At 41.7% G+C, this 18,297-nt stretch overlaps 1 protein-coding gene across 6 annotated transcripts in view; it reads left to right on the top strand.

The window, feature by feature from the left end:
• The window catches only part of sgcd (sarcoglycan, delta (dystrophin-associated glycoprotein)), a 483,273-nt gene that overhangs the window by 314,528 nt on the left and 150,448 nt on the right, over positions 1-18,297 (top strand). For all 6 annotated transcript variants that reach the window (XM_048543422.2, XM_048543425.2, XM_059650607.1 and 3 more), the window contains one exon: positions 15,081-15,269. In XM_048543422.2, the coding sequence (XP_048399379.1) occupies positions 15,081-15,269 (189 nt within the window). The remainder of the gene's footprint in view (positions 1-15,080; positions 15,270-18,297) is intronic.

The following is an 18,297-nucleotide window of genomic DNA, read 5'->3' as shown; positions in this document are numbered from 1 at the left end:
TTGTGAATCTGCTTCAGAAAGATAGCCAAAGTTAACAATATCCTTGATGAACACGAAATGTGTGTATGACTATGAAAAATTTCAGTGACATCTTCCAAAAGTTTGCTACTGTGCAGTCTTTTATTTGGCTTGACAATCTCTGATAGCACTTGAGTGGTTGTACTGCTTGAATTTTTAATCTATACAACTTCACCTGTCGAATTCAGCTTTGTAATTTTTTTTCTTTGCTCTCATTGGCATTCACATTCTAATCATCTATGCTCTAGTGGAGGTGACTATTTTGAGATAATCCAATTGAAGTTTTTGCCTTCTGACCACCAATTTTTAAATCAACTTCATCTTCTTCTTCAAAAATCTATTACTTAAACAATAAGCCTGATGTGAATGCAAAACATGCACCTCAGTGAAATCTGTATTGAAGGTTGTCATTGTAGAAAGCATTGTTATTTATATTAAAAAAATTCTGGCATGCTTTAGAGGAAAAGAAACCATGGAAAACATAATTTGGACTTTGCAAGTAGAGTTAATTATTTCCTTATCTTACTTTGCCAAGTTGCTGCTACATAGAAATGTTTGAGTGAAAGTTTACACACACCAGTTCTTAAAAATTCCCTTCAGCCTGGTAAGGATTTCCAATTAACCTTTACTTTGTGCTGGAGATGTAAAGGGCTTGACACTGTAGTCTATACAACTAAACGGAATAATGATTTACGATGCCATGGGCTGAATATTGAATCTACAGTTATCAGCTTGATCTTCACAAGTAAGACAGCAACTTCATCAAAAGTTTTTGGTTATCTTTCTTTCTTTACAACCACATAAATCATGTATCATCTTGGGGAAGCACCCGAAATATGTTATGTACGTGATCACAGTGTATGATAATGGTATTTTTTTTATTGCCCTCTGAACAGAGAAAGTTTGCTGGGATTTGAATTTAACTCTTCCCTGCCAGTAGGTTTGTAGACTGGAAGGCCACATTAAATCCAAAACATATAGCTTCCCAGCCCTGCCCCTCTGAATGATAGGGACAGTGAATGGCAGCCTGCTGATACATAGACCAATTGAGGTCTCTTTGTGGTCATCCATTAGGATTTAACTGATGGCAAAAACGGTCACACCTTATTGGCATTCATTTCCTGCTTGGAAGCTTTTCCAGCATGGAGTGGTGGAGAATGGAGGAGCTCCCTGTTAAACGCACATCCTCAGCCCATTGAAGGCCTCTCCTAACCCCATGATGCAACCTAACTGCAGACTCCTCCACATACTGGTTTTTCATCCAACAACTGTTCCTTTCCCTTGCTTACTGAGACCTATTAGCTTGAACTCAGACAGTCCTCAGATTTCGCTATCATCCAATTGAAATGCCCTCCTCATATGCCATGCTGCAGTCCTGGCAGTGGCCCCTGCTTCAGGTAGCACTGGCAATACAGAAAAGCTGCTGGCCTCTGATTGGCCAGTCGTGAGAGTTTGGGAATTAAGTGATCTATTTAATTCAGCCCCAAACATTTTCTGACATGATGATTCACCACCATCACTACCATATGATGAAATCTTCCTAAGACTGGCCTTTCAACTGTTTCATTATGAGCGTCTTCATTTAGCCCCAGCAATCCATGGGCTGAAGTTTCAATTGAGAGACATGGCAGAGATCACAGGGATAGCTGTTCATTGAAAATTGCATTCCTGGGAAGTGTCACTGAATACCAATTTCTCTGGATACACAGTTTTCAAAAGGACGTGTTGGTGAAGTAGGAGTATGGGGGTATTGAGATGATCACAGACCTCCAATTAAGTAATTGTTGTGTTAATTGATGAACACATTAAAAATGCCTCAGACAAACAATTTTTAATTTTTCAGTTGGGATACATGGGACATGTCAGGGTGCAAATGGCATGAATGCAGCAGGGAACCAGAGAGAGCTAATCGATGTACTGGTCATTAGATTTGAGAAGTGGACAATTATACTGTACCAGTAGCACTAAGTTGCTGCTGCAAGAGCTGAGAGGTTTGCATTTGCACGCAGTGATAGGACTCCTGAAAGCGATGTGAAACTGTTGGCATCGCAGAGATGGGCAGATGAAGCCATGATGAATAAACGTGTGTCACCTGACCGACCTGATGTGGCAGAAAGTTATACTAATACTAAGAGTAGAAAAGAGGACATTTACTAGAAATATAATCCTGGTCAGGAAGTGACCAGAAGAATACAACAAATGGCTACAAGGAAAGAAGTCACTAGCTAAAGCATTGGTTGTACGAAGAGTGTGTTACCTGCAAATGACCGATCCTCAGTGCTAGAGAAAACTGCACCTATCCAAATAGCTGTCCTCATACTTTTGAACTCCAGGCTGCAGTATTTGAGGTGTCACAGGCACCATGACAATCCCTTACATACCACCTTCAAAGCCACCACTACCCCGAATCTTTATGTTTCCGAGTCTTCCAAGGATCAGCCTGCACATGGGTAGCATCTTGCTCATCATATCACAATGTGGGCAATGGATATTGACTTCTCAATACATTATGTCCATTTTGAGGTAAATGGGCTAGCAAATGGTCAGAAAGAATAGGAGTTTGGCACCACCTATGGATTCACTCACGGTGAGTGGGATCATAGACTGCATCTATGTATTTGTTAAGTCAACAGCAGTCAGTCAGGCTCCTGAAAAGAAAAGGCACCTTTTCACAGAATGTCAACTTGTCTATGACCTCAAAAGCATTTGTTTAGGTCTACACCCAGTTCCCATACAAATGTTATGATTCCTTTCTCCTTTAAAAGATTGCAAGTGACACAATTCTTGTGGCCCACAGTAGTGATTGAATGGCTGCTGGAGTATATGGATTATCCTCTGATAAGGGGCTGCTGGCATGCAGATATCATTAGCGAGAAGTGCTACAAACAGTAACTCAAACTTGTGTTAGAGTCAACAGGTCATACAGCATGGAAACAGGCCCTTTGGTCCAACTGTCCATGTTCACCAGGTTTTCTAAACTGAACTAATCCCATTTGCCTGTGTTTGGCCCATTTCCCTCTAAACCATTGCTGTTAACATATCAGTCCAAATGTCTATTAAATGTTGTAATTGTATCTTCCTCTACCACTTCCTCTGGCAACTTGTTCCATATGCACACCCCCAGCTCCCTGTGTGAAAATGTTGCCGCTCAGATTCCTTTGGAATCTTTCCCCTTTCGCCTTAAACCTATGCCTCTAGTTTTGGACTGCCCTACTCTGGAGAAAATATTTGGATATTCTCCTTATTTCTGCCCCTTATGATTTTATAAACCTATATAAAGTCACTCCTCAGCCTCCTATGCTCCATGTGAAAAGAAGAACCAGCATGTCCACCATTTCCTTACAGCTCAGGCCTTCTAGTGTCAGACATATCTTTGTAAATCTTTTCTGCACCCTTTCCAATTTAATAACATCCTTTCTATTGCAGGACACTCAGAATTTGACGCAGTACTCCAAATATGGCTTTATCAATGTATTGTACAGCAATAACCTAATATTCCAACTCCTGTACTTAATGCCCTGACAGATGAAGGCAAATGTGCCAAACACCATCTTCATCTACCTGTCTACCTGTGATATACTTTCAGGGAAACTTGTACTGGCACCCTGAGGTTTCTTTGTTAGATAACACTCCCCAGGGCCCTTCCATTAGCTGTGTAAGCCCTGCCTGTTTTTTACTTAACAAACTTCCAACACCTTACATCTAACTGAATTAAACTCCATCTGCCATTGCTCAGCCCATTGGCCCAGTTGATACTGTTGTACTCTTAGACAACCTTCTACGCTGTGCAATTTTGGTGTCATCTGCAAACTTACTAATGTACTGAACAGATCATTGGGATCTTGTAGATATGCTTTCAATGTCTTGACTTGTCGAATAGCAATGTCCAGGAAAGGCCAACAAGAGTGCCTGATACTGTAGCTGACAGCCATGTGGCGCACATCATGACTACATTAGCAGATGAGGAGTTGGAGGAAGACAAGGGCCTGGAAATCACATTTCCCTTCAGTTGGTTAAATAATATTTGTAGCAGTTTTTCAAGAGCAATAATTTAGTTGTTGAGTCCACCAATTCTTGTATTTTGCCATTAAAATGTCCCTTGGGTTGAATTTTTCTTTTGCTTATAAATCAGACAAATAATTGTGAATTATTGTGGAAAAAAGTATTGTAATGCCCTTACGTTTAAGCCAGGAAAGCCAGGTTCAATTTCCATCTGTTCCAGACTTGTGTGATAATACCTCTCTGATGAAGGGTCTAGGCCCGAAATGTCAGCTTTTGTGCTCCTGAGATGCTGCTTGGCCTGCTGTGTTCATCCAGCTTCACACTTTATTATCTTGGATTCTCCAGCATCTGCAGTTCCCATTATCTCTGATAATACCTCTGAACAGGTTGATACAAATAATATCGGGTAGTGTCCCTAAGGGGGCGGTGGCGGGGGGGGGCCTGTGGTGCTGTGCTAGAGTCCGTATCCTTCAGTTAGGATGCCTGCGTTCAAGTTCCACTTCCTTTTGAGGTAAGTGTCGTAACAAGTCTGATTAGAAAATACTTTCCAAAAAAGTAAACAGCTTCTGCGATGACCTTAAAAAAGACAATGTTAGTAGAAGGACTTTAAAGATTTCAACAGGTTTCAACAGAATGTAATGTTTCTGTTATTAAACAGAGAGCTAGTTTCATTCTGATTTCCATGAGGTAAGAATGGGCGCGAGAAAGCAAGCAAAAGAATTAGTCGAATAAATCAACCTAAATCAATAAAATTTCTCTGTGATCCTGTTTTATTTCAAATGTTATCCAATTAAGCTATCTCCTAAAAAACCCAGTAGTTGCAAGTTTCCTGTTGTGATTGTGTGTTAGTGCTATAGTTTACCTGCTGTGATTACGATTAAAGTTTTGGTGCATTAGGTTGCCTGATGTGATGGTTATGAAGCTATTGGTACTGCAGGCTCCCTGATATGATTGTTGCAACATTATTGGTCCTCTAAATCAGCAATTGTAATTCTTTTAAAGTATGGAAAATCTCTTGTGTTCTTGTTCACGCTAAATTGGACAATGCTATGAAAGGATTTGTGCCCAGTGTTTCTTTTAAACCAAAGATCTCGACTTATTGACATTGAAGTAAATGGTTAAATGTAACTTATTTGAGTAATATATACTGAGCATGACTCTCATAACTGTGTCATTGGGATATCAGATCGCATGGAACCCAAACCTGGGTCCTTAGAGTTCCAAAGAGACAACCTCTCGTACTATCCCATATCCTGTTGATATTCAAATAAAACAAAGAACTGCGGATGCTGAAGATCTGAAGCAAGCAAAAACAGAAATTGCTGGACTAACTTAGTAAGTCTGGCTGTGTTTGTGGACAGAAGGCAGAGCTAACATTTCAGAATAGAAGAGCCACAGGTCTCAAAATGTTAACTCTTCACTAATTCTGCCAGACCTGCTGAGTTTCTCCAGCAAGTTCTGTTTTTGTCTGTTGATATTTACTCACCTGAGTGTGGACCTGATGCTACTATAAGGTAAGTGTTTTATTATCTATAACAAAGTGTGAAGCTGGATGTACACAGCAGGCCAAGCAGCGTCTTGGGAGCACAAAAGCTGACGTTTCGGGCCTAGACCCTACATCAGAAAAGGGGGAGGGGGAGAGGGTTCTGAAATAAATAGGGAGAGAGGAGGAGGTGGATCGAAGATGGATAGAGAAGATAGGTGGAGAGGAGACCGACAAGTTAAAGGGGCAGGAATGGAGCCAGTAGAGGCGAGTGTAGATGGGGAGGTAGAGAGGGGATAGGTCAGCTCGGGGAGGTTGGACAGGTCAAGGGGGTGGAATGAGATTAGTAGGTAGGAAATGGAGGTGCGGCTTGAGGTGGGAGGAGGGGATAGGTGAGAGGAAGAACAGGTTGGGGAGGCGGGGACGAGCTGGGCTGGTTTTGGGATGCACTGCAGGGAGGGGAGATATTGAAGCTTGTGAAATCCACATTGATACCATTGGGCTGCAGGGTTCCCAAGCGGAATATGAGTTGCTGTTCCTGTAACCTTCAGGTGGCATCATTGTGGCGCATGTAGGAGGCCCAGGATGGACACGTCGTCTAAGGAATGGGAGGGGGAGTTGAAATGGTTTGTGACTGGGAGGTGCAGTTGTTTATTGCAAACCGACCGGAGGTGTTCTGCAAAGTGGTCCCCAAGCCTTGGCTTGGTTTCCCCAGCAACTGCAATTCCCGTTATCTCTGATTCAATGATAGCAAAACCAGTTTTTAACAAAATTTGCTCTGGTCTCCAGACCTCTCTAAGGATGAGAACCTATCCTGGGGAACCTTTACAGATTAAGGGCACAATTTTGATTCCAGTCTCTTATGAGAAGTAGCTGGTTCAGTTGCCAGTGTAAAAGGCTCAGGCCCAAGCTTGATGGGAAAAAATTGATTGAGAAAGATTCGCTTAGATACGCTCACCATTTTTCAATTAGAAAACATCTGCCTTAGAGAAGTCCTCATTAAATATTCAGACGTTTTTCAGGAAGGTTGAGATACTGGCAAAAGACCCAAGGCCACATTGCATGGTGACAGGAAGCAGTTCCACAATTCTGCAAGGCCTACCCAGTGTCGTTTGCCTGACTGGGAAAAAGTAGAGGTAGAAGTCAGGAGGTTGGAAAGTGAAGGAATCATCAAACCAGTGCAAATTGCAGAATGGGTGGCATCAGTTGTACCAATTGTGAAGCTCAAAGGGTTGGTTCGCCTGTATGGGGATTCTAAACAAATGGCAAACTGTTTCTTGGAGCTGGATAAATACCCAATCCCTTCCATTGAAGGTTTATACACAAAGCTGTTTGGAGTGCTCTCCTTCATGAAGGTAGGCATGAGTCATGCGTTCTTGGAATGGTGACTAGATGTGGATTCCCAGAAGTATGCTACAATTACTGCCCATAAAGGTTCGTACCAATATACGATTCTGCCATTTGGGATATCATCAACCCATGCAAACCTTCAGCTGATAATGGAAAACATTTTACAAGGTCTACCCCAGGTTGCCATTTACCTAGATGACATGCAAATGACAGAAAAGGCCATCCCTCAGAAAGGAAAAAATATGTTTACCAGGCACCCCAAGTGACCTGCTTGAGCTGCAGAATCTTCAAGACTGGATTACATCTGTAGGAAGATAAATTGAAGGCAAAAAGGTTCATACATAACCTGGCCTCCATCCTGACACCTTTGCATCAACTCATAAAGGGTCAGCCTTGCAAATGGACATGTAGTCAAGCCATAGCTTTCATGGTAGTGAAGGAACAACTATTATCTGCTAAGATGTTGGCACACTGTGATCCCAAGTGAGATCTGTTATTGACATGTGATGCCTCCCTGTACATCATCAGGGTAGTATTGGCTCATAGGTGGCCCAATGGGGAGGGTCACCCAATAGCGTGTGCATCCAGAGCATTGGCTAATGTAGAGCATAAATATGCTTAGGTAGAGAAGGAAGGTTTGATAGTCATATTTGGAGTCAAGTTGTACCAATAAATTTACGGATGTAAATTTGTAATAATCATAGACCGCAAGGGTGTGCTGCATGCAGTTCTGGTCTTCCTCCTGTCGGAAGGATGTTGTGAAACGTGAAAGGATTCAGAAAATATTTACAAGAATGTTGCCAGCGTGGAGGGTTTGAGCTATAGTGAGAGGCTGAATAGACTGTGGCTATTTTCCCTGGAGCATTAGAGCCTGAGGGCTGACTCTATAGAACTTTACAAAATCATAAGGGTCATGGGTAGTATAAATAGGCGAGGTTTTTTTTTTCCTGGTGATAGGGGAGTCCAAAACTAGACCATGTACGTTCAAGGTGAGAGGGGAAAGATGTAAGAGGGACTTAAGGGGCAACGTTTTCATGCGGAGGGTGGTGCCTCTATGGAATGAGCTGCCAGGGGAAGTGGTACAATTACACCATTTAAAAGGCATCTGGTTGGGTATATGAATAGGAAGAGTTTAGAGCATTTTGGGCCAAATGTTGGCAAATGGGATTAGATTCATATACAATATCGGGTTGCCATAGACGAGTTGGACAGAACATTGTTTCCATGCCGAATATCTTGATGTTTCTGTGACAAACCCCTGCTCGGTCTATTTAAAGATGAAAAGGCAGTACCACCCATAGCTTTGGGCCAAATTAGAGCAGTGGGCTTTAATACTAGGTATAGTACTGTAGTATAATACTAGACTCTCCATCTGGCAGGTACACCACCGATGGTACCCCCGCTGGAAGAGCCCATAAAAGTTTTACATGTTTTTGGGCACAGCTCCAGTCACAGCTGACAATATCAGGCTTTGGACGCAGAAAGATCCTGACCTGACAAAGCTGAAACAGCTGGTGGTGATGGGGGAAACCAAAGGGGCTTCACAACCAGAACTGAAACCTCTTCGGACCCAGAGAGACCAGATCACAGGAGAGGACAGAATTTTATTATGGGGAGCAAGAGTGATTGTCCTGAGCAAAGGTTGCCACCAGATCCCGGCTGAACTCCACCAGAGTCCTCTGGGGTTTTCCAAAATGAAGATGTTGGTGAGAAGTTATATCTGGTGGCCAGGTTTGGATGCAGACATAGCCGCTTTGATGGGGCAGGGCCAACAAGGACAAAACTTACTGTCTGCTAACCAGTCATTACTCCCTCATATGCTGTAGTAATACATGTTGATCTCTTAGTGGGACTTCATTAGAAGCCTTCCGAAAAAGCAAACAAACCATATCCATTGGCTCCCCTTAACTCTGCTAGTTCCATTCTCAAATAATTCCAATTGATTTGTCAAGCCTGATTTCTGTTTTGTAAATCCATGCTGACTCTGTCTCATCCTGCCACTGTTTTCCAAGGGCTGTGCTATTAAATCTTTTTTTTCTGATTGGTCTCCTGGAAAGAAAGCATTGTTTGAATACATATTGTTTTCCTCTCCCTCATCTAATGGCTATTGTGCAACAATGAGGACTCCTGATCTTGAATATTATACAACATATAAACTTTTTTTTAATCTTTATTCATTTATGGGATGAGGGCATTGCTGGCTAGGCAGCATTTATTGCCCAGAGGGCAGCTCTGAGCCAACCACATTGCTGTGGGCCTGGAGTCACAAGTCAGCCAGACCAGGTAAGGATGCCAGTTTCCTTCCCTAAAGGACATTAGTGAACCAGATTTTTTTTTCCTGACAATTGATTCATGGTCATCATTAGATTTTTTTTTAATTCAAGTTCCACTATCTGTCATGGCAGGATTTGAACCTGGGTCCCCAGAATGTTGTCTGGATTAACAGTCCAGCAATAATACCACTAGGCCATTCCTGCCTTCTGCCGGGGGAGGCAGAAAACTGCCCTCCAATGGGCTCTGTCATTTCCTTGGTTATATCAATTGAGTGCATGCCTTTGTCTTCCTACTCAACTTGGAACTGGTAATTAAGGGATCAAGGTCTTTGTTGTGTAGGGTTAGCTTTAGTTTAGGATTTGAAAAGCTTTGTCTGTCTTGCCTTGGGACCAACTACCTGTGCTTTGAACAAGATCCCTTTTCCCAAAATCCCCGGCAAGAACCTTCAATTAAAATGATAACCCTTCTGCCTCGAGGGGAAAGCCAACCATGGGTGGCTGCGCTGCACAAGATGGGAGGAGGAGGAATGCCAGAGCTATTAACAGTAGGGAACTGTAGGCAGAACAGACAGGCATTTCTGTGGATAAAATGGAATGTATTCAAGAAGGGTGATAATGGGAACTGCAGATGCTGGAGAATCCAAGATAATAAAGTGTGAAGCTGGATGAACACAGCAGGCCCAGCAGCATCTCAGGAGCACAAAAGCTGACGTTTCGGGCCTAGACCCTTCATCAGAGAGGGGGATGGGGTGAGGGTTCTGGAATAAATAGGGAGAGAGGGGGAGGCGGACCGAAGATGGAGAGAAAAGAAGATAGGTAGAGAGGAGAGTATAGGTGGGGAGGGGATAGGTCAGTCCAGGGAAGACAGACAGGTCAAGGCGGTGGAACCAGTCCAGCCTGTCTCTGCCTCCCTAACCTGTTCTTCCTCTCACCCATCCCTTCCCCCCCACCCCAAGCCGCGCCTCCATCTCCTACCTACTAACCTCATCCCACCTCCTTGACCTGTCTGTCTTCCCTGGACTGACCTATCCCCTCCCGACCTCCCCACCTATACTCTCCTCTCCACCTATCTTCTTTTCTCTCCATCTTCGGTCTGCCTCCCCCTCTCTCCCTATTTATTCCAGAACCCTCACCCCATCCCCCTATCTGATGAAGGGTCTAGGCCCAAAACGTCAGCTTTTGTGCTCCTGAGATGCTGCTTGGCCTGCTGTGTTCATCCAGCTCCACACTTTGTTATCTTGTACTCAAGAAGGGAATAGGTTGAGAGGGCAAACATGTTCCAATAAAGTTAAAAGGTGGGACTGTAAATCTACCAAGCTCTGTATATCAAGGAAAAACAAGATTGGATAAAGAGAAAAAGGAAGGCTTATAGCAGGTACCAAGGGCTCAAAACAGCAAAAGCCTGCAAAGATTACAGACTGTGCAAAAGGAAACTTTGGAAGAAAAATGAGACAACAAAATGTGAGGCTGGATCAACACAGCAGGCCAAGCAGCATCTCAGGAGCACAAAAGCTGACGTTTCGGGCCTAGACCCTTCATTAGAGAGCCTCTCTGATGAAGGGTCTAGGCCCGAAACGTCAGCTTTTGTGCTCCTGAGATGCTGCTTGGCCTGCTGTCTTCATCCAGCCTCACATTTTGTTGTCTTGGATTCTCCAGCATCTGCAGTTCCCATTATCTTTGGAAGAAAAATGTCAGGTTAAATAAAAGGAACATCCAAAGTTATGTCACAAGCACATGAAGGGTGAAAGGATAACTAGGCAAAAAAAGGGCCTATTCAGGGCTATTGTGGTAGTTTGTGTGGCGAGCTGGAGGACAAAGGTACGGTCTGAATATACTGAATGTATATTTTTTGTCAGTGTTCACTAATGAGAGGGATGATGCAGGCATAGAACTCTGGGAGAAGGGCTGTGATATACTGAAAGAATGTAGCATAGACAGCAAACTCAAAGGAGTTGATAGGCTTACAAGTAGGGGCACTGCAATAATTTTTAATTCCTGTCTGGTCACAGCAGAGGTGTCAGACAGCTGGAGGAAAGCCAATGTAGTACAGTTATTCCAAAAGGGAGCAAGGGATAAACCAGGAAACTACAGGCTGCTCAGCCTAACCTCAGTGGTGGGGAACCAAGCAATTCTGTAGGACAGAGTTAATCTGCACTTGAAGGCAAGGGATTAATCAAGAATACTCAGCATGGTTTTATTAAGGGATTATCATTCTGACCAACTTGATTGAATGTTTTTGTAGAGCTAACCAGGCATGGCGATGAGGACAATGAAATTAATGTAGTCTACTTGGACTTCAGTAGGTTTTTTTTTACTAAAGTCCTCACAGGCGATTGATTGCAAAAGTAAGAGTCCATCAGATCCAAGGAGATTTCACTAGTTAGGTCCAGAATTGGCTGAGTGGCAGGAAGCAGAGGGTGATAGTTGAGGGGTGGTTTTGTGTCTGGAAGCTTTTACCCAGTGGGGTTCCACAAGGCTCAGTGTTGGGCCCTTGCTGTTTGTGGTTTCTATAAATGATTTAGACTTGAATGTAGAATGATTTATCAGTAAGTACTAACGATCAGAGAGTCCTTGGTGTGCACGTCCACTGGTTCCTAATGTAGCTGCAGAGGTAGATAAAATGTTTAAAAGGCCTTATGGCAAGCTTCCTTTAGTCAAAGCATAGAGCTTAAGAACAGGGAAGTTATGCAAGAACTCCTTAAAAAATTGGCTAGGCCACAGCTAGAGTATTGTGTGTAGTTCTGGAATCCACATTATCGAAGGATGTGCTTGCTCTGGAGAGGGTGCAGAGGATATACCAGGATGTTGCCTGAGCTGGAGAGTTTTAGGGATGACGAGTGATTAGATACCAATAACCACCACTCTCTACCTGCACGCACCATCCCAGCCACCTTCCCTAGCCCCATCCCTGTTCTCTCTCTTTATTTCAGAGCTCCCTTCCCCCTCCCCCATTGCTGAAGAAGCGTCCCGACTTGAAACATCAGCTTTCCTGCTCCTCTGATGCTGTCTGGCCTTCTGTATTCCTCCAGCTCCACACTGTGTTATCTTAGATTCAGCAGGGTTGTTTTCTTTGGGGCAGAGGAGACTGATGGAGGACATGATTGAGAGGTACAACATAATGAGGGGCTGAAACATGGTAGACAGAACGGAATGTACCACTTGAGAAAACCATTGACATTTGCTATATAGCACCATGTCATGGTGCTTTAGACCCACCATCATTATCCTAATTGGTATTAACTGACCTATGAAATCAGCAGCTTGCACAGTTGAGTTCAGTTTCAATGACAGCATGCATACCCAAGTAGATAATGGTGCCATCAGCCATCAGACAATTCTACCAAACTTTGGATACTGAGGATGAAATGATTAAATAAGTCCTGTGCAGACAGTCAGTGTTCTTACACAATTGACTCACAAAAAAAAACCTTGATGGGGAAGAATTCGATCTTTCACTGAAATAGTCAGAGCACAAAAATCATTGCTGAGTTATTAGCTGAGGAAACAGTCTGCTAAAATCAATGAGTAAACATTTGAAAAAGAATCTCTAGAGAAAGAGAGAGAGTGAACACAAACGTTTGTTAAATTTGATGAATATGATGGAACTGAAAGTTCTTGTTAAATGGAGATTGCCTGGAGCACGATGATGATCCTTTGAAGGAAAGGTGACAAATCAATGGAAATGAAAAAGCAAAATTGAAGCAGTCAACATCCAGCTAGTACGAATATTTGTGGAGGTTAAAACTATTAGGCAGGTGACATATTCTGATCATCCCACTATTGACAGGTTGGCAACCTCATATCTTCCTGTGTTATACATCATCTGCCAAATGTTTTAACTGCTCACCTAACCTTTTTCTGTCTCTTTACACACTACTTGTGTTCTAGTCATAAGTTCTTTTGCTGCCTATCTTTGCATCATCAGTACATTTGGCTACAATACAGACATTGCCTTCATCCAAATCATGAATGTAGATTGTAAATAATTTGAGATTCCAACACAGATCTCTGAGATACTTCATTAACTACAATTTACCAACCATGAAAAATACCAATTCATCCTGACCCTCTGTTACCTGTTAGATTTCAATGCATAGACGATTGGCTATCTATCATTGGCCCTTATCATCTGTAGTAGCCTTTTATGTGGCACCCTAATAAATGCATTTTGAAAATCAAAATGCATGACATCTATTAATGCCTGTTTATCTACCCTGCTTGTTACATCCTCAAATTAATCCCATAAATTTGTGAAAAATGATTTTGCCTTGTTTAAAATTACGGTGGTTCTGCTATATGGTTTTCAATTACCGCCTTAATAATAAATTTTAGCAACTTCCCAATGACAGACATTACAGTAACTGGGTTATGGTTTTCTGCTTTCTGTCTCCATCCTTTCTTGAATAATGATGGTATATTTGAGGCTACATGAAAACATGATGCATGGGTTTTTCCCTGGGAAGCACCAAGCATCAGAGGAACTTCAATGTGTATGTTCACCAGTATGTTAGGGTAGCAGGATGGATGGATAAAGTGATTAAAAAGCCGTATGGGATTTATTAGATGAGGTATAGAGTTAATTTGGAAGTGTGTAAAATGTTGGTTCAGTCACAGAGACTATTGTGTACACTTCTGGAATCCACATTAATGGAAGGAATATGGACTCCATTGGCAAGGTTGTAGAAAATATTTACTTGAGCTGGAGTTTCAGTTATGAAGAGAGACTGGACAGAGTAGAGCTGTTTCCCTTGGAGTAGAAGAGATTGGTGGGTGGGTTTTGGTGGTCATTATATAAAATTATGAGGAGCAGAGATAGAATAGATAGGAAAAACGTTTCCCCGTAATAGTAAGGGATAATGATCAAGTGACATAAGCTTAAGCTAAGAGGAAGGTGGTTTAGAGGAGATGTGAGGAAAAGCGTTTTCACTGAGGGAAATGGGAACTTGCTACATGTAAGGGTGGTAGAGACAAAAAGCCTCATGTCGTAGTATTTTGATGTGCATTTGCAATGACAATGTTTATAAGGCTATGTACCAAGTGCTAGAAAATGAGCTCTCAATGGGCCAAAGAGCTTTTGTCTGTACCATAGACCTCAATGACTCTCCGAACTGCTGAGATTTTTCCAGAATCCAGGAATTTTGGATTATTATAACCAATGCATTAAATATATCTGTAGCCATTTCCTCTGAGAAGTTGCAACATGAAAGCATTTTTGATAAAAATAAACCAGATAAATGACCAGAAAGGAAGAGCTCACCCTCTGCAATGACAACTTTTGATTTAGTTCTCCTAAGTGTCTCTGCAGCATTTTGAGTGGTTAAAGATATTGTGCTCATTCATTAACCGGCTTTGTGGGTCTGTCACTGTATGCTTCCTTTCCTACATATTCAATTTTAACCAGCAGTAGCTTCTCTTCCCTAATGACTGTTAGCTCAGCAGTTTGCATTTCCTGCCACCACACCTTTTCACACCCTCCCCAGCCAATTCTCCATTACCATAACTCCTGTCTCAAGAACCTTTCTCTTGTTCAGTTAACTTCTTCGTCTGTAAATGCCCATTTCAACATGATCTGTAACTTCCATATTACCATCGACTGGCTCAGTGTTAGCAAACTGTTTGTCTGATACTCAGATATAGATGAGCTGTGACTTCCTGAAACTTAAAGTTCGGAAGACTAATGTCATCAACTTTGACCTCTGACGTAAACTCTGCAGACCATGACCTCTTGTCACATTTATTCCCATTCGTTTGCATAGTGCTTCTACTCTAGTGATTATAAGTGCTTGAGATTCCTGTCTTCATTTGTTCTACTAATGTCTTCAACAATATCAAGATAGAAGCAAAATACTCATCAGTTTATTCACAGGATCCTTCAGTCTTTTTGTGAAATGTGGGTGAGCCAGTAGAAACATCTCATAATTTCATTTCTGTTAACAATCTTTTCTATTATGCAGATGACACAGGAACAGTACTTGACTCAACGAGACAACATCCAGACCTCAGAAAACCAATATGTCTACAAAATTGGGATTTATGGTTGGCGAAAGCGGTGCCTTTATTTTTTTGTCCTCCTCTTGATGATTCTGCTCTTGGTGAATCTCGCTCTGACAATATGGATCCTGAAGGTCATGAATTTTACAAAAGTAAGTAATACCTATCAAAGCCAGCAGGAATTAAGGATTTGTACATATGCAAGCAATGTATGATGGTTTCCGTAAAGGATGTCTCCTTTATCATACGAGCCATAATTTGCGGGTTGACAAAAATCCCGAATTAAAAGTTGCCGGTAAAGTGAAAGCCTGCTGATAAAAATAATGCAAAGTTCATGTACAAACACGAAGTGAGCAAAATGTACTGAAGTAAGGTAAGAAGTAGTAAAATTACATGGAAATAAAATCCTTTATCTTCAATCTAATGGTTCCTCTCTTGCCGAAATTATAGGTTTTGACACTGTTCCGGTGAGCCCAGCAGGTATAAGCTAGCCTATCAACCTGACAACAGGATCAAATCAATTACAAGAGCCAAGAGTTTGTAATTGAAGCCCTTGTAAAACAATAACAGCTTGAAAAGGAACACTGATGGGGTAGAATTTGACAGAATTGGTTTTCAAGCAGCCACCTGATTGTTCTATCTAGAGCATTTTACTGGCCTGAACTTATTAGCATAAAGCTGGTGAGTTGAAGGTGGAAAACGAATGCCGTTGTGTAGCCTGTAATTGTACCTGCACAATAGACCTAGCAGATACTGAAGCCGTGTTGATGGTGGATTCGAGATAGGTCCACTCTTGTGAGAAGGAATTTGCAGCATAGCAGTTTTGTTAATTTTCTTGTTGAAATTAGAGTAGCAACCCTGCTTCTCCTGTACCCACAATTAAAGATGAAGCCTTACCAGTCAGACAAGCAAGTATGCTATGAAGCCCATGTGTAATGGCTAGTGCATGCATCCTAGAGCCCTGAATTCCTAACAGAATGATTGTGTTGCTTGACTCAGTATGGCCTTACAAGTTAGCATTGGCTGGATTGGCAGCAAATCAGGGTGATCATCATTCTCCCATTATCGCAATGACACAGCTTGCTTTGTCCCTGTCACTGAAACCAGCAGAAACTCTTTGCGTCTGCGTACTTGTGATGATGATCAGAAGAAAAATGAAGAATTGTGGCACAGTTAGAGCAGAATGGACAAGACTTTGCAGACAAATGCTTCTGTTCAAGGCAGAATGAAAATATGAAACAGACTGACAAAGTTGCAACATGAAAGCATTTTTGATAGAAATAAACCAGATAAATGACCAGAAAGGAAGAGCTCACCCTCTGCAATGACAACTTTTGATTTAGTCCTCCTAAGTGTCTCTGCAGCATTTTGAGTGGTTAAAGATATTTTGTTCATTCATTAACCGGCTTTGTGGGTCTGTCACTGTATGCTTCTTTTCCTACATATAATTTTAAACCAGCAGTAGCTTCTCTTCCCTAATCACTGTTAACTCAGCAGTTTGCATTTCCTGCCACCACACCTTTTCACACTGTCCCCAGCCACTCCCCCAGTACCATAACTCCTGTCTCAAGAACCTTTCTATTGTTCAGTTAACTTCTTCCTCATTAAATACCCATTTCAACATGATCTGTAACTTCCATATTACCATCGACCGGCTCTGTGTTAGCAAACTGTTTGTCTGATACTCAGATATAGATGAGCTGTGACTTCCTCAAACTTAAGGTTCGGAAGACTAATGTCATCAACTTTGGCCTCTGCCGTAAACTCTGCTTTCTTTTACTTTTTCAGGAAATTCCATAGATTGTTTGCAACCTTAACATGATGTTTGTTTCTAGCCTTAGTATCAGTGTCCATATCCTCTCCATCATAAATAGTATCACATATAAAGAACTTTACTGGTTCTGCATATCTACTTTTCAATTGCTATTTATCTCTTGTCACATTCACACTTAATTACTCAAATGCACTCCTTGTTAATTGCTTTTCCTTCATTGACCATAAATTCTAACTTGTGAAATATGTGCTGAATATGCTGTGTCCCACATTTTGGTTAGGTTTATGCTGAAAGCAATGACTGATCAGGAAAAATATTGACTGCTTGATCCCTATACGCCCCACCATACAAGAACAGCATAAAGCCATAGTTTTTTTTCCAAACCCCTTCAGTTCCAAAGATGAATCATATGGTATTGTGATGTTAACTCTGTTTCTCTCTCTATAGATGCTGCCAGATCTGCTGAGTTCCTGCAACACTTTCTTTTTAATTTCAGACCTACAGCATCCACAGAATTTTGTTAATATTGTGTCTTGGTATTTCATGGAATATCCTGAATATCTGCTGACAATATTTGGGCAGCACTACTATGTGATGAACCACCATCCACTCTTCACCTGCAAGTCTGTGAAGAGGTCCCCACTTTCTCACTAGAATCCTGTTTTTCATGCAGCAGAATTCTGGAATTTCCTCTCTTCAGTCTCATTTTGAGCCAGTAGTGCTACTTAGCTCTGAATTATGTTGCAGAGCCTCAAAACGAGAAGAGAGATTGAATATTTATTTTTGATTTCCCCAATTCGCAACAACAGCTTCAGATAGCCAAATATCTGACATTGGTATTAATATGACTTCCAATGGTGGGACTCGTTTAGGCATTGTGTAGGTCACGACACTCAAAGACAAAATAATCCCAAACCTTCCGCAACTGCTCTGTTTTCTTAAACTTGCTTGGTGTTTGTGACAAGAGGATAAGTCACACTATCTCCAGCCAAGCCAGTCTTCAGGGATACATCATCGCCATCCATCAGTAAACTATGGGCCAACCCCTGCAGTTACCATTCCAGACATTAGGTCACACCCAGTTGCACCCAATACAAAAGTATAGTCTCTTCCAATACTGTTCACTGAAACTTTAGCATCCAGTTTGCTCTCCACTGGAAAAATCATGTTTTTCCAAAGCAAAAACATTTGGGTGACTCATATTTCCCAAAGTATAACAAATAAAATCAAAGAACTGTGTATGCTAGAAATCTGTAAAGAAGACAGAATTTTTGTTCCAAACGATAACAGTAAGTTTAACAGCCTCTCTTTTGAAAAATTGAGTTACTTTTCTCTTGGAATAGAATTCCAGTGACTCACAGATATCATCTTCACCTCCTTTGCATCAACACTCTTGTTTCTTTGTG

This window comes from Stegostoma tigrinum, chromosome 13 (assembly GCF_030684315.1).
Source record: "Stegostoma tigrinum isolate sSteTig4 chromosome 13, sSteTig4.hap1, whole genome shotgun sequence".
Lineage (NCBI taxonomy): Eukaryota > Metazoa > Chordata > Chondrichthyes > Orectolobiformes > Stegostomatidae > Stegostoma > Stegostoma tigrinum.
Note: the sequence above shows the minus strand (reverse complement) of the source record. Positions and strands in the feature narration are given on the sequence as shown.